The sequence below is a fragment of the Stomoxys calcitrans genome, chromosome 5 (genome assembly GCF_963082655.1).
Source record: "Stomoxys calcitrans chromosome 5, idStoCalc2.1, whole genome shotgun sequence".
Lineage (NCBI taxonomy): Eukaryota > Metazoa > Arthropoda > Insecta > Diptera > Muscidae > Stomoxys > Stomoxys calcitrans.
Window position 1 is genome coordinate 53879710 of NC_081556.1, and position 22402 is coordinate 53902111.

The following is a 22402-nucleotide window of genomic DNA, read 5'->3' on the forward strand; positions in this document are numbered from 1 at the left end:
TCTGAGTATAATCAAGACGACGATAGGAAACCTGCAAGAAATGGAAGAGTTTTCCGATCGGAAACCTGTGACGACACTTGAGGTCGAGTACGAGCCACTATTGCCATTTGGATGACCATGTTACTCGCATGAATTAAAGCTAGAGAACAGAGTGGGGGTGGGGGTTAACATTAAGAACCGAGGGACGGAGATCTGATTAAGACTGCCTGACCATAAACGGTCCTGCAAGCGGAGATCCGTCGATCACGGATTGCGTGAGGTGGTGTGGTGCTAACGCAAGGACGTCGAGGGTGAACATCTTTACGGACAGTAAAATGGCCATAAGGGCAATAACAACCAGGATGGTAAGGTCACGAGCAGTCTTGCAGAGTAAGGAGATTAACGCCTTCTCGGAGGATGGCAAAATATGCATCATTTGGGTGCCGGGCCATAGCGGAGTAAGGGGGAATGAAATGGCAGACGTTTTGGCAGTGAAAACCAGAGGACTGCCGTGAATATAATTGGTTAACCCGAAGCCTTTAGGGTCGAAGCGACACTGTGGAACAGCGAAACAGTCGTGAGAGGACGAGGCAATTACTAAAAGGAAGTAAGATGGAGGTCAGTATAGCTTTTTGTATCATAACGGTACACATAGGATTACGAGCTCACTTATGTAAAATCGGTACGGCAAGTGATAGCATGTGTTGGGCATATGGGGAAGATGATGAGACATTTTAGTCGGTGCACTTGGGGCCCGATCCTGAAGACTAAGCATATATGTCGCCAGATGCATACCAACAGATTCTAGTTCCCCTGGAATAAGTGAGATACTTCCAAGTATCGCAAGCTCGTCTGATTCACAATTTCCTAGGATATCTTTCTGGCCCGGCAACCAGAACAGGTGAACTTTGAACTGTTCAGCCATTTCGTTTAGAGATCTGTGACAGTCGAGGGCTGCTTCTGCAATCCAGCAATACGGGTTTCAGAGTTTTATTGACTGCCTGACTGTAAGAAAAAATATACTATCTTATATACAAATACACATAGTACATTGGGGTAGGTCTCCATATTCTCAGTTTCCTCCACAAATTATGATAGGTTTTTTGTGAGAGGTTTAGGGAAATTTGCAAAGAAAATTTAATCATTAGAGACCTGCAGTATAAACTTAAGCTCTTCCAAATATGGCACGAACATTCGTTTTTCAATTGTCTCTCTTCGAATAGAAATCGTTAAAGTGTCCATTTCGAAGTGAGAGAGAAATGATATAACGCACACATTTTCAGCAACTTTGAGTTCACTCTCAACTAAGTCCTTATTGCTCCTTTTAGACAATAACGCACAATAAATTGTAAACAAACCAATGGAATGGGTAATACGTTAAACTCTCCGTAAGCCAAATGGTTTACGAAACTAAGCGAAATCAAATGAAAATGAAATAGCAGGAAAATGAAAAGTAGAGATGGGGAAAACCAACCAGACTGACAAAAATGAAACTGAAAATGAGCAAAACAAAATAGCCGGCAACGAGCACGACAGGCCGGCGCCAAATACTTTAATAACCCTCTGAAGAGTGTGACGGGAGATAGAGAGTGCGACAGGGAGAGTGAGAGACAGATAGAGAACAAATTTCACGTTGTACTGCTGATTTTAGCCAGCAATGCCGATGACGATTATGACACACTAGCTGGCTGGAGTTGTCTCCTTTCCTTCCACAAGCCGTAAGCCGGCTAGTTGCTGCTGGTAGTTCAACAAACTCGCAACAACAACAATGACGACATTGAATAATTTTTATTTTGTTTTCTTGTCCGTCCACACAAAGGAAATGGGAATAATTTTGTCGCAGAACATAGCAATCATGCCATAGGGGTAAAGAAAGCAGGAATAGCCGTCTCCGCATATGGTTGACATGTGTGTATAATTGCACGCGTGTGGCTGGCTTTAAGGAGTGGCGCAGGAATACGAATGAGAAAGTATTTATGCTAGAGAATACTAGTACAGTGGATGTCATTTAAATCGAATCCTATTACGAAAGAACCTAACTTTTAAGATATCTACTGGAAAAGAGATTATTGATTTGACATTGGGTAAGATTCAAGATTATAAGGTCAATGAGTGAGCAGCATCAAAGGATGTGAGTTTTTCGTACCATGAGTACATATTGTGTTGGTTGGCAACCAGACTTGATATATTCGACGGGGAGAGTCATTTGGTATAAAGGTTAAGGATATTCCAATTGGAATTCGTGGCGTGGGGGATATATATCTCCAGGTTCAAACCCTGTGCATTTTAATGCTCCATAATTAAATTGTTTGAATACGACTGTAGGTGTTTAATTTATTTTCTTTCTAATAAAATATTTTTGTGTTACAACATCCATTCATACTTTTATTTGCCATTAGGGCAGATATTAATCCGCCCCCTTTCATCATCGACATACACCTAAGCCAATAATCGGCTTGATGTACGCTCCAAAAAGTAACCTCAAAAAATAAAATTTTAAGGAATTTTTTTTTTTATTTTTAGGAATTCCGTGCTATTTAAAAAATCCTTAATTGTTTTCCATACTACTCTCCTAAGTTGGTTCATGTCTGGTATCGTATCCCCACCTAAGCACCAGTGTCTGTTAGCCACGGGAGCCGGGAATGATGATGAGCCAATGTCTCATCATCTTCCCCACATGCCTTACTCATACTATCAATTGCCGCACCGATTTTGCATAAGTGAGCTCGTTGTCCTATGTGCGTGACAAAAGCTTATTTTCTTTCAGTAGAAGCCTCGTCCTCTCACGATCGGGATCACCCCATGGGATTTTCACCGTCCTACCGACTGTTTCGCTGTTCCACAGTGTAACATACGCGTTTGTCGCCCACGCCCTTAAATTGGACTGCGTCGACCCGAAAGGCTTCCGGTTGACCAAGTTTATCGTCGGCAGTTCTCTGACTTTCAATGCCAAATTGTCTGCCATTTCCGTTATGGCCCGGCACTCAAACGATGTGGATTGTGCCATCCTCAGAGAAGGCGTTAATCTATATCTTACACTGCAAGACTGCTCGTAACCTTACCGTCCTTGTTGTTATTGCCCTTATGGCAGTTTTACTGTCGGTAAAGATGTTCACCCTCGACGTTCTCGCGTTAGCACCACACCACTTCACGCATTCCGTGATCGCCCGAGTCTTCGCCTGCAGGACAGTATTATGGTCAGGCAGTCTAAAACATCTGTCCCTGGGTTCTCAATGTAAGCCCCCAGCCCCACTCTGTCCTCTAGCTTTGATCCATCCGTGTAACATGATCTTCCAGATGGCAATACTAGGGTTCCGTCAATCCAAGACTGTGTCAATGGCAGCAGTGCTTCGCACTCGACTTCAAGGTTCATCTCAGGTATCCGATCGGAAACCTCTTCCCTTCCTTCCAGGATTCCTATCGCCGCCTCGATTTTACCGCGATGGTATGTGCTGCGTCCCTTCCTCAATCCATTCTCCCATCGCCTTAAGTTTCATAGCCGCAGTGGCTGCCTCACACATACTCTGTATGTCAATGGGTCGGATATCTAGAAAAGTCTCCAGTGCCCTAGTGGGGGTTGTCCTCATCGCTCCGCCTATGCCAAGACAACATGTTCTCTGAACCTGGACCTTATGGTCCTTATTTTGCACTTTTTCTTAATAGCAGTCCACCAAACTACTGAGGCGTAAGTAAGTATTGGTCTAAACACGCTCCTGTAGAGTCAGTGGACTATCCTAGGATTCAGGCCCCATTTCGAGCCTACGGTCCGTCTACATAGGACCCAACATCTGTGAGCTTTCTCCGTACGCTTCTAAATATGACACTTCCAATTCAGTTCCCTGTCCAAGATCACACCTAAGTATTTGACCTTGTCAGATATCGAAATCGTCTTATTCAAGAAACGTGGTGCGTTAAATTGGCCTACCTTCGTCTTCCTCGTGAACAGGCATATTTCTGTCTTCTCTGAGTTAACTTTGAGACCTCTGGGTCTATCCCAGTCATATGCCATATGCAAGAGCCTTTCAGCCCTTCTGCATAGCTCGTTCGCATCCTTACCCCTTAAAAGTATTACAGTAGTATAGACGGGTTCAAATCTCTCCTCACTTAGCATCCGTAATAGGTCATTTGTGGTGGTCACCCATAGGAGTGGTGATAAAATGCCCCCCTGTGGTATGCCCTATGCCACTTTATCCACCTGTTCTTTAGCATATGGTTTATCCAGTCTCTAATGACCGGATCCACCCGGGATTGGCCATAACATTGGATCAATGTGTCGGTCCGCACATCGCCAATGTGTACGTCTTGGCATCGAAGGATTCTTCTATTTTATGCACAGCCTCGTGCATGGTAGTCTCCACAGTCTTTTCCTTGACATAGGCATGCTGTTTGTATTTAAGCAATTTTCGCTGGATGTCCTAAACTGACCATCAGGGCTATTAAAACGAGGCCATATAGGAGTAAGTGGAAATAAAAGGGTAAACGAGTTGGCCGTAGGGGATTGTCATCAGTAAACTTTGTGAAAGTGACACAGTCCGAGTTTAGGGAGTGGGCGCCTAACGCGCATGTCGGACCCTTTGGGAGGGACTGTATCGTGAGAAGACGATGCTATTGCTCAAAGGAAGCAGGAAAAGGTTAATATGGCTTTCGGTATCATTACGGGTCACATAGGTCTAAGGGTCACTTATGCAGAACCGGTGCAACACATGGGGCAAAGAGAACAATGACATTGCTCTGAGCCAGTCAAAAACTAATAACAAGCTCTACGAATGTAATCTACCGGTATTTTGGCTCATTCCATACTGACATGTTTTTTTTTTAGTTCTTACCTTGTTCTCTAAAGTTGATTGACAACTAGCGATTTGGACAACCACTGCGTGGACGAAATAAAGTAAGGGACATGATTTCTTAACCATTAATGGTTTATACGTGCTTTATGAGACGGTTTGCCAATGTTCCTTAATGAAATGTTGATGGGCAAATTTGCATATGCTTTTGCCGAGTCTTATAGTTACGTCCATGGTCTAGGGCCGAATTGTTTGTTTGCCCACGACTCCAAAATGTTTTCCCGATAAAAAGTCGCATTTGCTTTGACGCCAGGCTCGATGAAAACGATTGGAGAATGGCCATAGGCGGTCACATACAATCACTTGAAATGAAAACTACTTCGGGGGACCTTTCTTAGGCTCAAATTCTCGAACGTGCGCTCGGTAAAGTAAACACAATAATTTTGGGAGTTTACGAATTGCTCAACTGGGAAATTTTTCTTGTCAGAGAACTTGAAATTCACCAATTTCGTGCAAGCGCAGCAACTCGTTTGCTCTTTGTAGTCTAAATTTTTATAGCCTTCACCATGGTATGGGGGTATACTAATTTCATCATTCCGCTTGTATCACCTTAAAATATGCGTCTAAATGTATATATTCTTGATTGCCATGACATTTTAAGTCGATCTAGCCTTGTACGTAGGTCTGCCTGTCGAGAGCACGCTGACATTCGAAAGAGTAAAGCTAGGCGCTTGAAATTTTGCACAAATACTTGCATTTAGTGTAGGTCGGTTGGGATTGTAAATGGTCCAAATCGGTCCATGATTTGATATAGGTTAGGTTTAAAAGAGGGTGCAGATATTAATCCGCCCCATGACACTATGGACATACACCTAAGCCAGTAATCGGCTTGTTGTGTGCTCTAAAAACTATAAAGTAACCTCTAAAAAGAAAATTTTAAATTACGAATTCCGTGCTACTTACGAAATCCTTAATTGTTTTCCACATCACTCCAATAAGTTGGTTCATGTCTGATATTGTGTCTCCACCTAAGTCCGTATCTTTTGGAAATGCTCCGACGTCTCACCATCTTCCCCGCATGCCTTACACATGCCATCACTTGCCGCACCAATTTTACATAAGTGAGCTCGTAGTCATATGTGTCCCGTTATGATACCAATAGCTATACTGACTCCCTTCTTGCTTCCTTTCAGTAATAGCCTCGTCTTCTCACGATCTGGATCACCCTCATAGGATTTTCGCCATTCTACCGACCGTTTCGCTATTCCACAATGTTGCATGCGCATTCGTAGCCCACTCCCTTTACTCGGACTGAGTCGACCCGAAAGGCTTCGAGTTAACCAAGTTTATTGACGGCAGTCCTCTGACCTTCACCGCCAAATCGTCTGCCCTTTCATTTCCCCTTACTCCGTTAAGGCCCGGCACCCAAACGATGCGTATCGTGCCATCCTCAGAGAAGGCGCTAATATCTTCTTACACTGCAAGACTGTTCGTGGCTTTACCGTCCTGGTTGTTATTGCGCTTATGGCAATATTAGTGTCGGTAAAGATGTTAACACTCGACGTCCTCGCGTTAGCACCACACCACCTCACACATTCCGTGAACGCCCGGATCTCCGCCTGCAGTACCATATTAGGCTCATGCAGTCTAAAACAGATATCAGTCCCTGGGCTCTCAATGTAAACCCCCAGGTCCACTCCATCCTCTAGCTTGATTTGATATAGCTGCTATATAAAAACCGACCAAGTTTCGAAGTGTCTCTCACCACTTGATCTTTCCATCGGGCTGTTGGCCATCCCGGTTTGCGTGTACAATCGTGACTTCTTCTTTGGAGCTTCATTCATTCATTCTGACAACATGACCCATCCAACATTACCGACATTCTCCGTCAATGCAAACTCGTCCATAGATGTAACGAAGTACTTCTCTCAAACACTCCAAGCACTGCTTCGTCTGTTTTCACAAGTACCCATGCCTTGTAACTATATAACAATACGGGTAATATCAGTGTCTAGTATAGTGTGATCTTCGTCTGTCGAGAGGTGGCCTTGTTTCTAAACAGCTTACTTACTTACTTACCCAAAGTAGGATCTTTGTATCAGTATTATCGCTCTCTTTTTTTCAAAACTGGTGTCATTTGTTTCGGTTACGGCTATATAACTTAACATTTTTTTTTTTTTTTTGGTTTCTTTTAACTGGCACATAGTTTTTTGTGCAGGGGTTTCACTGTGACAATATTTCTATGTATGTGTGTTTGACTTATGCTATTCACTTACCAGAATATCATCAGAAACAGCTGATTCTAAATTCGCATTTTTATGGTGTTTTCGATGTTTTGCTGAATATTCCATTATGGGTTTTGTTTGTACCAAAAAACTTTGTAAAGTTAGCATCAATAATACAACACCCAAGGTGAAAGACATTTTGAGGCAAATTTTTGAATTTCTATTCAAATGAATGGAGGGACTGGTTGTATTTTTCATTTTTTTATATTTTATTTTGATGGGAATATATTTAGATGAAGCACTCAAACACAAACACTCTGGAAAATACACTTTGCGGAGGTCGTTGTGGAAAGATACGTTTTGAATGATGAGGATTTGCTTTGTTTCGAACCAACGGCTGACTGACTTTTTTGTTGTGACGAATATGGGGGAACAAAGAAATTTATTTCCTATATGTGATATTTTTTTTTCATCTGCTCCTGCTTTTTTTTATCAATATTTGTATTTACTTATTTTTCCATGCATTCATTCACACAAATAATTATGCGTTGGAGATAAAATTAATAGGCCCCGATTAGAAATTCTAAAAAAAAACACTCACTAACACACACACACGCACTTAGGCACAAAGGGCTTTTTGAATGAATTTGTGACTTGGGTTTGTTTTGAAAATGCACTTCTTGGCCACTTCTCGCATGCAGCGGCACTTTTCATCTTTGCTTTGACAGTAACGCACATGCGCCCTGACAATGTCAGAACCCCAGGGAAAATATCACAACAATAGAAGGGACACAATCACTCATTTACCATGCTGTTGCTGCTTCTTCTTCTGCTTTTTGTTTCCTCCACTAAGGCAGACACGTTATTTTTCTTCTGCTGGTTTGATGCCTTAACCTCGTTAATATATATTTTTTGTGATGATTTTTATTTTAATTAACTTATTTCCATGAATGATTAATAATGGCAAATTAATCAGAAAAACACACCCTCTTCTGGGAGAATTCACACAGCGACACAAACTATCGACTACTCTTTAATTTTTGGCTCGCACGCACCGTACCGTAAATATTTTTGTTGTAGTAGTTGTTTTTTTATTTTGTTTTTGTTTTGTTTTGCTCTTTCAGTATGAAAATGTAGACCTGTATTCTTCCCTTAGCATTGGGGCTTTAAATATTCAGCCGTTTCAGTATTGCATTTATGCTTTGAATTGCTTTTTCTTTAAATATAATACTTGTAAAACTACAATTACGGTAGCATGTTTTTTGCTTTGTTTTTCTTTTCTTCGCGTTGCTTTGGATATGGAATACAAAATAAAATCCAAGTCGTCGTACACTCTCGCTTTGACCGGCGGCCAACCACTTCGCTCGCGTTTGTTTGATTACTGAATTGGCCATAGTTAGGCTTACTGTATGTGAAGCCAATTCCAGTTGTTCCAGCGGAGCACAAATGTGTAAGTGTGATTCGAATGCTCTCGCTTCATTTTACAAATGTAAACAAATTTATCCCCATACACCTACCTACACGCATGGAGAAATAACCATCGCTCTCAATGAACAGCTGATATTGGTTGGTGAACTACACTCTCACCCCCACGATCAATATGCTGCGAGAGCCTTTGTAAACAAACGGCTCTCATAAAGAGATAGAATCAGTGTTGCTAACTACCCATTAAAAACAAAATAATGCCGATCTTAAACCACAACCTAAATGGGCATTTTACACTTTGCTGCTAAAGGCGGGTACAATGTTCTTTTTTTGCGTTAACTTGCTTTAGATAATATGTATTTTGTATTTGTATTTCATTCAGAGGGAAAATTACCTCATATAGGTTTTCTGATGGGTACTATTGGGTTGCCCAAAAAGTAATTGCGGTTTTTTTAAAAGAAAGTAATTGCATTTTTAATAAAACTTTGAATGAACTTTAATCAAATATACTTTTTTACACTTTTTTTCTAAAGCAAGCTAAAAGTAACAATTGATAACTGACAGTAGAAAGAATGCAATTACAGAGTCACAGGCTGTGAAAAAATTTGTCAACGCCGACTATATGAAAAATCCGCAATTACTTTTTGGGCAACCCTACAACGACATGTATAAAGTTTTGGGAAAAAAATTGAAAATTTTAAAAATTGTAAAACTTTGGTTCTATCTTTTTCTTATATATAAAAATTATTTTGTGTGTGTTTGTTTGCGTGTTCCTTATAGACTCAGAAACGGTTGAACCGATTTTCTTGAAATTTTCACTGATTGTGCATAATGATCCCGTGGTGAAAATAGGGTACTACATTTTTTGAAACCTATCAAATATATATATACACCAATCACGACAATTTAATTTACAGTTCATTTGAAATTAATTAATTTTGCAAACAAGAAACAAGCAAGTTACTTTGACAATGGTTTTGAAAAAACCGTCAGTCGTAAAATAGAAGTTAATATCATGTTCTCGTAAAATTATATTCATTTATTAAGAATTCTCTGTACTTTGAACCAGATTTTAAATATGTGACAAGTTTTCTCCAGTGGTTTACATTACTGCCGTTTAAAATGTTTATTGTATCTTCTTCAGTTAATATTGGTGTTTGAAAGATTCGTATTCTGAACTCTCTCATAACTGGACAAACTCCCAAGAAATGGCGTATAGTTTCCTCTTCATTCAGATTACAAAGGGAACAATTTTTCATTTCATTCTCCGCGTAAAAATTCGTTGCATTCAAATGGACTAATCCGCATCGCGCCTTAAATATCCAAGATATTTCCTCGCTGGAAAAAGAATCAGTAAAGTAAAATTCTCCTCTAGTGTGATCTAAGAATTTATATATTCTTGACATGCTTTGTGATTTTTTCCTCAGATTTTCATTTATTAATTGTATTTTTTTATTATAAACAATATGTGAATTAAAAATTTTCCATTCATGTTCCTGGGAAGTATTTGGCCATTGGACGTTCAAATTTTCCGCTAGTGCTTTGACCTCCGTTACCCAGAATACTTCTTCCTGCAACAGCAATTTTGTTAGTATTTTTGGCAATCGATTTTCATGGTACTTGTACATTATTTGGTAAATGTAATGTAGATGAAGATTTATTGTGTATAAGTGGCAATTTTCGACAGATGTCTCCAGCATCAACGCGTAATTCGGGGTGAAATTTGGTATTTTAAGTATTTTCTTCAGAAAGTAGCGTTGCAAATTATCAACTTCCTCAAAGTGAGAAAAGCCCCATACCTGAGCCGCATATGTCTGAATTGATCGAACGACAGCTTGATATACGTCCCACTTCTTTCCTATCTTTATTTCTCTCTTTCGAAGTAAGCAATCCCACGTTGCATTTATAGCTGTTTTTGACTCATCTGTTCGCTTTTCTATATGTTTTGTAAATTTTAGTTTCGGCGTAAATGTTACTCCTAAATACTTATACTCATTTACTACTTTTATCGGCTGCCCTCCGTATGTCCATTTTTCGTTGTGGCTCTGACGTCCTCCATTTCTAAATATCAACATTTCTGATTTGTCCATGTTTACTTTAAGGTTCCAGGTATTGCAGTACATTTCTAATTTGGAAATCATGCTCTGCATTGTTGATATATCATCGGCAAGTATTACTATATCGTCCGCGTATAACAGAAGTCTTATGTTTAGATGTTGAATATAAATTCCTCCTTCAAGATATTCATGCAAATCATTAATGTACAGTGAGAAAAGTATCGGTGATAGTAGACATCCCTGCTTAACTCCTGAATTAGTTTCAAAATAATCTGATAATTCTTCTCCCGTCCAGACTGCGTATTGTGTGTTGTTGTATATACTTTGAACTAATGTTATAAATTTGTTTGATACGCCCATCTGTGAAAGTTTATATAGTAGAGACTTTCTGAAAACATTATCAAATGCCGCCTTAAAATCTACGAAAAATGCATATATCTTCTTCTTTTCTTTTAATTTTAGGCTTACAATAGATGCCAGATTATATATGTTATCTACAGTCGAGTAGCATTTTCTGAATCCAGCCTGGTATTCTGTTAAAATTTGGTGGTATTCCACCCACTTGCAAAGTCGTTCATTTAGAATACCCATCATTATTTTCGCTAAACAATTCATAAACGCAATTCCTCGATAATTTGTTGGTTGGTACAAGTCACCTTTTTTGTGAATTGGAAATATTACCGTTCTTATAAAAGTATTATCAATTATTCCAGTATCAAAGATTGTGTTATATCTTTTCAATATTTGTTTATGGAAATCATCTGAGGCATATACGATATGCTCATATGGGATACGATCCTCTCCCGGAGCTTTGTTCATCTTTAAGTTTTTCAAAACATATTTGAGCTCATCCATGCTTATTTCTCTATCTAGTATAGCATCGGTGTTCCAGTTGGGCGCATAACTCATTTCTAACGAACTGTGTGATGGGTTCAATAAATTTTCAAAGTGTATTTTGAAATTATCTGCTGATAACACGCTACTTATTTGGAATTTATGATTTCTAATTTCTTTAACTGCCTTCCACCATTCCTTGGAATTCGTTACATTATTTACAGTGTACATCAGTTTTTCATTATAACTCTGTTTACTTGAGCTGCAATTATCTTTATATTGTTTTAGCGAGTTTAAGTATTTTAGTTTTGCATCTGAAGTGTCTGTTGTTTTAAACATTTTTAGCAATTTAAACATTTTTTCTCTTGCTGTATGACACTTCAAATTGTACCACGGTTGTTTTGGTGTAAACTCAACATCACGACAATATGGGACTCATATGAAAGGTATTTAAGATTAGAAAACGGATCTGATATAAAATTGTCGGACCTAGTCTTTGGGGGACCACCCAAACCCCCAAAATCGGGCATATTTACCGACCATAGCAATATGGGACTCAAATGAAAGCTATGTGCGAGTAAAATACGAATCTGATATCCAAATTTGGGACAAAGATTCTGGGGGTCCACCCTTTCCCCAAACAGGACTTATTTACTGACCATGGCAATATGGGGCTTAAATAAAAGGTATTTGAGTGTAGAATACGAATCTGATATCCAGATGTGGGACCATGTGTTTGAGGGCCGCCCATCGCCGAAATCATCCCCCAAAGAAGCCAAATTTACGACCATAGCAATATGGGGCTCAAATGAAAGGTCTCTGAGAGTAAAGCACCAATTTGATATCAATACTCGGGAAAAGTGTCTATGGCGCCTCCCCACCCCTATAACACCACCCAAAAACGACGTATTTGCTGACCATTGCAATAGGGGTCTCAAATTAGAGTAATTTAAGTGTAGAACATGATTCTGATATAGATTTTCAAGGCCAAGTCACTGGCCGCCCCATCCCCCAAAACACCCCCCAAACCGGTCATGTTTGCCGACTATGGAAATATGGGGCTCAAATGAAAGGAATTTGGGAGTAGACCACGAACTTGATATCAACATTCCGGACCAACTAGAGGACGTCCCACCACCATAACAACTCCCAAATAGGAGGTATTTGCTCACCAAGACAATTTGGGTCTTCAAGGCAGTGGAGCTCGATATTGATAGATTTTGGGGCTCATACCCCAAACCGGACATATTTGCTGACTTTTGCAATAAGGGGTTTAAATTAAAGGTTTTCAAGATTAGAAAATTAACTTGTTATCCAATTTCGAGGCCAATGGCATTATGGGGTTCAAGTAAATGATATATAGATACATGAGAATAGAGCATGATGCTGATATATTTTCGGGGCTTAGTGTTTGGGGGACCAACCCCTCCCCGAATCACACCTAAATCGGGCATATTTTCATGTGAAAGGCATTGGGAGTAGAGCGCGAGATTGATACCCACTTGTGGAACCAATTTTCTGATGGTCTACCCTTTCCCAAAATACACCACTAACAACAATTATTTACTGACCATCGCAATATGGGGCTCAAATAAAGATATTTGAGAGTAAAATACGAATATGCAAATGTGAGACCATGTATTTGGGGCACCGCTCTTTCCCAAAAGGGTAAATATGTACCGATCATGCTATTATGTGGCTCAAACGAAAGTTATTTGAGATAGGAAAACGAATTTGATAACCATTTTTGGGGCCAAGTGTTTATATAAACTCAATATGTGGTTTAAACAAATGGTATTAGAGAGAAGAGCATGATGCAGATATTTTTTTCAGGACCAAGTGCCTGGGGGACCACGTCACCCTCGAAAACACCCCTTAATGCGAAAAAACGTAATTACCGATCATGACAACATGGGGCTCCCACTGCTAAAATCCCCATGAGAATATCGGGCTCAAATAAAATCTTTAAGAATGGAGTACATCTAACATCCAAACTTAGATGACCCTAAAATAGCCGAGCGAATGCACAGACCAATAAAGATCAAATTGTATTCAGATAAAGGCATTTGTATTGTTATACTATTAGTTAAGCGATTTACATATTCTATTTTCATAGCATGGTATTTCACTAAAAGCTCTTTAATGGTCGAAAATAATTATTTCAAGGATAATTTTGTTCCATACAAAGTAAAACAAGAAAAAGCGTGCTAAGTTCGGCCGGGCCGAATCTTATATACCCTCCACCATGGATCGCATTTGTCGAGTTCTTTTCTCGGCATCTCTTCTTAGGCAAAAAAGGATATAAGAAAAGATTTATTAGAGCGATATCAATATATGGTCCGGTTTGGACCACAATTAAATTACATGTTGAAGAACTGTGTAAAATGTCAGCCAATTCGAATAAGAATTGCGCCCTTTGGGGCTCAAGAAGTAAACTAGAGAGATCGAGTTATATGGGAGCTATATCGGGCTATAGACCGATTCAGATCACAATAAACACGTATGTTGATGATCATGAGAGGATCCGTCGTACAAAGTTTCAGGCAAATCGGATAATAATTGCGACCTCTAGAGGCTCAAGAAGTCAAGATCCCAGATCGGTTTATATGGCAGCTATATCAGGTTATGAACCGATTTGAACCATACTTGGCACAGTTTTTGGATATCATAACAAAATACTACGTGCAAAATTTCATTCCAATCGGATAAGAATTGTGCACTCTAGAGGCTCAAGAAATCAAAACCCAAGATCGGTTTATATGACAGCTTTATCAGGTTATGAACCGATTTGAACCATACTTGGCAAAGTTGTTGGATATCACAAAACATGTCGTGCAAAATTTCATTCGAATCGGATAAGAATTGCGCACTCTAGAGGCTCAAGAAGTCAAGACCCAAGATCGGTTAATATGACAGCTATATCAGGTTATGAACCGATTTGAACCATACTGGGCACAGTTGCTTGATATCACAAAACACGTCGTGCAAAATTTCATTCCAATCGGATAAGAATTGCGCACTCTAGAGGCTCAAGAAGTCAAGACCCAAGATCGGTTTATGGACCGATTTGAACCATACTTGGCACAGTTATTGGATATCATAACAAAACACGTCGTGCAAAATTTCATTCCAAACGGATAAGAATTGCGCACTCTACAGGCTCAAGAAATCAAGACCCAAGATCGGTTTATATGGCAGCTATATCAAAACATGGACCGATATGGCCCACTTATAATACCAACCGACCTACACTAATAAGAAGTATTTGTGCAAAATTTCAAGCGGCTAGCTTTACTCCTTCGGAAGTTTGCATTCTTTCGACAGACACACGGACGGACGGACATGGCTAGATCGACATAAAATGTCGCGACGATCAAGAATATATATACTTAATGGGGTCTCAGACGAATATTTCGAGTAGTTACAAACAGAATGACGAAATTAGTATACCCCCCATCTTATGGTGGAGGGTATAAAAAGGCGCGGCGTAGCGGGCCCGGTTCAGTTAGTAATGTAAAAGTTGCACCTAAAATAAGCACAAATGTACATTAATTTTTAAAACTTACCTTAACTATTGTTAAGAAGTTAAAAATTTGGAAACTGCTTTATTCAAAGTTTAAAAAATTTCATTTTAAAATCAGCAAACATTATTTGCTAGTATCAGCAAACTTATTTCTATGGGTATAGGTAACTAAAGGAGAGTGCGAGTAAGACTGTCCTTTAGGGTTGGTATTCTATTCTGCTTTCGGAATAATCGCAGAAATCTTCAATTGTTCCGCGAGCGGAATTTGACAGTTATGTTTTGTTTTAATTTTCGTACCCAAAGACGTTTTTTATCTGCATTTATGGTTTTATTATTTTTTTCGCAAATAAGTAAAATAACAAAAAGAAAATACGAACCATTGAAACCAATCGAACAAAAATGATGCCGACAATGATGTCAAGCGTTGCCACTAAAATTTCTTTTCGCCGTGCTTCTCACCATAAACAGAGTACTACTTTTTCACCTATTTTCCTCCATCGTTTCGCCGACGTTTTTTTTTATATGGAGTTTGACAGCATTCCGCCTGAAAAACTGAACAGAATACTCAGCTTAACAGAGCTATTAGCGATTGCAGCAGTTTGCCAGACGTTTCCAACGCTTAACCTGGTCTGTTAAATGAGATATCCCGCAACCCTATATTTTATGGAAACGGAACAGCTCCCTGTAATTCTTTCCGATGGCTGAACTTAGAAAATACGCCAACAGGAATAAGAAGAATTTGCTTGTATGCTCTAGACTCTAGAGCCCAGGGCACACTTGTTATATGATTTCGCTGTTTGTGAAACCGTGAATTTTGTTCGACGTCTCAATATCAGTTTCAAGTATAGTCCACGCTGAACCATATTATTACATAGGTTAGGTCTGGTAAGGTTAAAGTGGCAGTCTGCCATCAGACTCACTTAGATGTTTTCGTCCATTGTGATTTCACAGGAACAGAAGAAGGAAGATGCCTTCTAGTTCCTGTCGTTGAACCATCCAGATCGCTTTAAAAAGCCCAATAACTTGCGAATGTTCACATCAGCTAAATCAGATAGGTTCTCAAAGAAATGAGAACCTAAGGTGGAACTTCTTCTAACTGTAAGAGCGGGACACACACAGAAGGTGTTCTATGCTCTCTTCTTCTTCGATGTCTCTACAGCTTCTGCAAAAGTCGTTGTTGGCAACCTTCAATCGGTCAGCATGTTTTCCAATTAGACAGTGACCTGCCATGACGGACACAATGACTGAGACGTCTGTTCTAGCCAATGACAGCAATGCAGTAGACCTCTTCAAGTCTATTGGGTTGCCCAAAAAGTAATTGAGGATTTTTTAAAAGAAAGTAAATGCATTTTTAAAAAAGCTTAGAATGAACTTTAATCAAATATACTTTTTTTACACTATTTTTCTAAAGCAAGCTAGAATTAACAGCTGATAACTGACGGAAGAAAGAATGAAATTACAGAGTCACAAGCTGTAAAAAAATTTGTCAACGCCGACTATATGAAAAATCCGCAATTACTTTTTGGGCAACCCAATAGATTATGCCACATAGTGTTGGAATGCTCACAGCCCCCTCTTTGTGACCATCTATCATTCGTTGTCCTTCTGGCCTGATCTTGAAAACTTAGCTTATATGTCGCTAGAGGCATACCCACAGTTTCCAGTGTCCCTGGAATATGTAGGGTAGTCCCTAGTCTCGCAAGCTCATGCGCTTTAGAATTCTTTGGGATATCTCTGTAGCCTGGCACCCAGAACAGGTGAGTTTTGAACTGTTCAGCCATCTCGTTGCGAAATCTGCGACAGTCGGGGCCGGTTTCTGTGTTCAGAAATACGTTCCTCAGTGACTTATTGGCTGCCTTAAAAATTTATTACATAAATTTGCCCAATTTTGGAACAAGATTCCTCGATATCCATGCCGAGTTTAGTCCAGGTTGGAACAAATTTTGATATAGCAACCATAACTATATATAGATCTCTGGTTTTTAAGGTTTAATCCTATAAAGCCGCATTTACAACCCATTTTCGCCAGTGAGATGGATAAGACCACCATATGTTCCTGCTCAATACGGGTGGTCCAGATCGAAACACATTTGGATGTAGATGTCGCAAAGGCCGATTTTCCGAATAACGCTTAAACGCAAATCCGGTCCATAAAAGTTTTATTTTATTAACCGTCACCAACGAATATTAGAACTGTGAGTTGTTTTTGATACCTCCATACCCCTACCCGATATGGTCTATGTTGAATGGGAAAACAGTCTAAAAACTTGGGTTTTAGTATAGTGCAATTTTTACATATATTCAAGATTTAATATGGAGAATTTTAGCCAGTTTTGGCTTGTTTTACTTCATCCCAATCCGTGTCGTATTTAGTTGTCATTTATAATGATCAGATTACTCGTGATGAAAATCTACATAATAAATTAACAGATTTTTTTTCATTCGATTATTTACCAAATTTGCGCACAAAACAAAACTGCAAGTGACATGATAATGATGTTGTGCTTGCTTCGCCACCGTCATACTGTAGGCGGTCCAATGTCAGAATTAATTGATTGATGACTTTTTCATAATCGCAATTAACATGGTGTTATTGTTTTCTTAAAAATTCACTGCAACAACGATTTTTTTCCACAAATTCCAGAGCACAAAGGATTTGCATTTCATCAGAATGCTTAAGAATAATGGCGACCCCCTGTACCATATCTGCATGGAAATTCTGTCAAGGTTTTGGTTATTCGCACTGAAATTTCCACAATAAGCTTATGCTGATAAATCAAAAATTCATTTCGTGAAACCTTTTGTGCATTTTGAAATTTAATCTATTTTGATTATGCCAGTATGTGTTTGTGGTTGGTTATCTACGTTACCATCGCCGTATGCCTTGTAAGTCTATCCACCCTCATTGGCATATATTTAACAGTCATTATTGAATTCAACACTGTAGCAATGAATCTCATGCGTAACGCATCCCATTGACTCTATGGAGTGCACCGATGGAACAACTCGCTTCGGGTAAATTTATGAGGCCGAATAATAAGGAGCCCTAAAGAAATTAGAACAATACGCCGCACTCCTTTCGAGACTTTCCACAAAAGATAAGTAAATAACATATTTCTATGCCCGCCACCGAAATACGGGGGTATTCATATCGTCAGACCTTTTGCAACACATCGAAATAATCATTTCCGACCATATCTTTAAAAACATATTTGTCTTTGTTCCGTTGGACACGAAAACGGTTGAGACGATTTGCTTCAAAAATTCGATATCGGAAGAGCGATGGATTCTCTCCCTTTCCCAAAAGCAACGCCAAAATCAAAAGTGGACCGATTGGAACACCATGGAATAGGGATTTAAAAGTCGACTTTCGACTAATCGATTAATCCACTTTTTGTGTGAAAAGTCGAAGTCGAATGTTACTGCTTAAAAAAGTCGAATAATCGACTTTGAAGTCAAAAAAAGTCGAAAAAGTTGAAAAGTCGAAAAAATTAAAAAATAAAGGAAAAAAAACCCAAAAAATTAGAAAACTTACAAAAAGTCGAAAAATCAATAATAGTCGGAAAGTCGAAATGGATTTATTTTAGAGTCGATTTTTGCCGCCAACTTCTTCAACTATTTGTTTAGCAACGGTTATTATAGTTACAAAAGTGAATTTTTTCCGAAAAAAACCCAAAAACGCCCCTTAGTTGGTTCAAGTCTAGTATTGTGTCCCCATCTAAGTGCAGGTATCTGTTAGCCACGAAACCCGGACAATGACATAGGAAATGCTCCAACGTCTCATCATTTTCCCCGCATGACCTACACATGCTATCACTTGCCGCACCGATTTTACATAAGTGCGCTCGTAGTCCTATGCGTCCCGTTATGATACCAATAGCTATACTGACCTCCTTCTTCAACTACACTCGAGTAAAGCTTGGCGCTTGAATTTTCATGCAAATACTTCTTATTAGTGTAGTTCGGTTGGGATTGTAAATGGGCCAAATCGGTTCATGTTTGTATACAGCTGCCATATAAACCGATCGTGGGCCTTGATTTCTTGAGCTTGTAGATGGCACAATTCTTATCCGACTTGGCTGAAATTTTGCATATGTTGCTTTGGCATGACTGTGTCAGGTATAGTCGAATTAAGTCCATAACCTGATATTGCTGCCATATAAACCGATCTCCCGATTTGAGGTACATTCAGAAAAATTGTGAGCATAAAATAAAGTAAAACACTTATACCAAATACTATGCACGCCACATGGGGGCATTTTATCGCCACTCCTATGGAGGGTTTTGAACCCGTCTGCTACGCAGACGATGTTATAGTGCTTCTAAGGAGTAAGGATCCGAACGAGCTATGCAGAAGGACCGAAAAGGTCTTGCATATGGCATATGACTGGGCTAGACCCAGATTTCTCAATGTTAACGCAGAGAAGACTGAAATATGCCTGTTTACGAGGAAGACGAAAGTGGGCGAATTTAACGCACCACGTGTCCTCAATAAGACGATTTCGATATCTGACAAGGTCAAATACTTAGGTGTGATCTTGGACTGGAAACTGAATTGGAAGTTTCATATTCAGGAGCGTACTGAAAAGACTCACAGATGTTGGGCACCATGTAGGCTCGAAATGGGGCCTGAATCCTAGGATAGTCCACTGGCTCTACAGGAGCGTGATTAGAACAATACTTACTTACGCCTCAGTAGTTTGGTGGACTACTATGGAGAAAAAGTGCAACATAAGGACCAGAGAACATGTTGTCTTGACGAAGGCGAAGCGATGAGGACCACCCCCACTAGAGCACTGGAGACTATTTCAGATATTCGACCCATTGACATACAGTTTAAATGTGACGAAGCCACTGCTGCTATGAGACTTAGGGCGATGGGAGAATGGATTGAGGATGGGAGCAGCTTATACCATCGCGGTATAATCGAGGCGACGATAGGAAACCTGGAAGGAAGGGAAGAGGTTGAATGCCAGAGGACTGCCGTCAATAAACTTGGTTAACCCGAAGCCTTTCAGTTCGACGCAGTCCGAGTTAAGAGAGTGGGCGACGAATGCGCATAGGACTGCGAAAATCCTATGGGGGGAGATCGTGAGAAGACTAGGGTATTACTGAAAGGAAGCAAGAGGGGGTCAGTATAGCTATTGGTATCATAACGGGACAAATAGGACTACGAGCTCACTTATGTAAAATAGGTGCGGCAAGTGACAGCATGTGAGGGCAGGCGGGGAAGATGATGAGACGTTGAAGCTTTCGCGTACAACAGATACCGGTACTTAGGTGGAAACACAATATCAGACATGATCCAACTTAGTGGAGTGGTATTGAAAACAATAACAAGGAGCACGGAATTCCTAACTTAAAATTTTCTTTTTAGAGGTTACTTTTTAGTTTTTAGAGCGCACAACAAGCCGATTACTGGCTTAGGTGTATGTCCATAGTGGCATAGGGTGGATTAATATCTGCACCCTCTTGTCAACCTAACCTAGTGGAATGTTTATGGGCAAAATTTGTTTTGTTGGTTTGTATAAATACCACCCTTGCCTTCTGCCAGGCTTTCGGAGTGTATGCAAGTTCTAGGCTAATCGTAAGAAGTAAAAGATTCCTAAGTTTAGTCGGGGCAAATCTTATATACCCTCCACAATGAATCGCGTTTGTCAAGCTCTTTGCCCGGTATCTCTTTATAGGAAAACAAAAGATAATGGATAAAGTTGCTATTGGCTATACACCGATTCAAACCACATTTGCAGTAGAAGTCATTGTCGATTTATTAGAATTACGCCCTCTAGACGCTCAAGAAGTAAAACCAGGAGATCGATTTATATGGGAGCCAGGGACGTAGCCAGGGGGAGGCTCTCGGCCCCAATCCCCACCCCCAAAACTATTTTGTCTAAAGAAAAAAATTTAATTAAATTTATTCTAAACAAAAAATTTCATTTACATTTTTGAAAATTATAAAATTTCATATTTATAATATTCTACTGAGACAACATTTTGCTGAGGCCAGGGCCGCCTTAAAGTTATTTTTCTTAACGACAAAATTATTTCTTAACCAAAATTTTAATGAAGTTTCTTCTAAACAAATTTTGATGAAATTTTTCTAAAGACTAAATTTTAGAAATTTTTTTAAGACTAAATTTCAGCGAAACATTCCCTTAAGACAACCTAACATTGACCACCATAGGATGAGGGTATATTAATATCGTCATTCTGTTTGTAACTCCTCGAAATATTCGTCTAAGTCTCCATAAAGTATATATATTCTTGATCGTCATGACATTTTAAGTCGATCTAGGCATGTCCGTCCGCCTGTCAGTCCGTCCATCTGTCTGTCAAAGGCACTCTTACTTTCGAAGGAGTAAAGCTAGCCGCTTGAAATTTTGCACAAATACTTCTTATTAGTGTAGGTCGGTTGGGATTGTAAATGGGCTATATCGGTGCATGTTTTGATATGGCTGCCATATAAACCGATCTTGTATCTTGACTACTTGAGCCTCTAGAGGGCACAATTCTTATCCGATTTGGCTAGAAATTTGCATAAGGTGTTTTATTATGACTTCCAAAAACTGTGCTGAGTATGGTTGAAATCGGTTTATAACCTGATATAGCTGTCAAACCGATCTGGGATCTTGATTGAGCGTCTAGAGGGCGCAATTCCTTTCCGATTTGGCTGAAATTTTGCACGACGCGTAAGGTTATGACTTGCAAGTACTGTGCTAAGTTTGCTTTAAATCGGTTCATAACCTGATATAGCTGCCATATAAACCGATCATGAATCTTGACTTCTTGAGCCACTAGATGGCGCAATTCCTATCTGATTTGGCTGAAAATTTGCAGGTGTTTTGTTATGACTTTTAACAACTGTGTCAAATATGGTTCAAATTGGTCAATAACCTGATATAGCTGCCATTCAAGCCGATCTGGGATCTTGACTTCTTGAGCCTCCAGAGGGCGTAATTATTATCCGATTTAGCTGAAATTTAGTATTCAAGGCAATTGATACGGAGCTCATAGTTATTAGGGGCGAAGATTCCAATGGAAATTTGTTAGTTCTGTAGGATTTGATGGTAGATTTGAGCACTGTGAAACATTATTTAAAACATTTTAAAAGATACTTTTTGAATGTTAGATTTTCTTCTAAGAATAACATTTTACAATAAAAAGATTTTGCGAATAATGATTTCCTTATGTGTTATGTTCGAAAAACTTTAATGAAAATCGAAGAGACAAATTGCATGTTAACACGGTAACCCTTTTGAAAAACTACAAAAATATCTCTGATAACATAACACTTTAACAAAAATTTTATCATTTTATCGTAATGGGTATGCCCAAATGAATGAAATCAGACAGTCTTTTTGCTTCAACATCTATTATCTACAAAAAGTAATCGTGAATCACGAACATTATTCCCACCTAAAGTAAGGAATTGTGTTAAATCAAAATTAGTCAGAAGACTTTTATCTATGAGAGCAAGTTTTATATTATACTTACGTTTGTCGCTGGGTCATACGACATCAAATAGTTGGCAAAGAAAAAACCAGTAAGGAAAGGCAAAAGTCGGGCGGTGCCGAC

The 22402-nt window shown here is 39.3% G+C and overlaps 1 protein-coding gene across 1 annotated transcript in view; it reads right to left on the minus strand.

Annotated features, from left to right (window-relative positions):
- The window catches only part of LOC131998148 (matrix metalloproteinase-2-like), a 529615-nt gene extending 521277 nt beyond the window's left edge, over nucleotides 1-8338 (minus strand). Inside the window, exon 1 of the mRNA XM_059370475.1 lies at nucleotides 7040-8338. Coding sequence (XP_059226458.1) covers nucleotides 7040-7246 — 207 coding nt within the window. The 5' untranslated portion in view covers nucleotides 7247-8338. The remainder of the gene's footprint in view (nucleotides 1-7039) is intronic.
- Between the last annotated feature and the right edge of the window lie 14064 nt (nucleotides 8339-22402).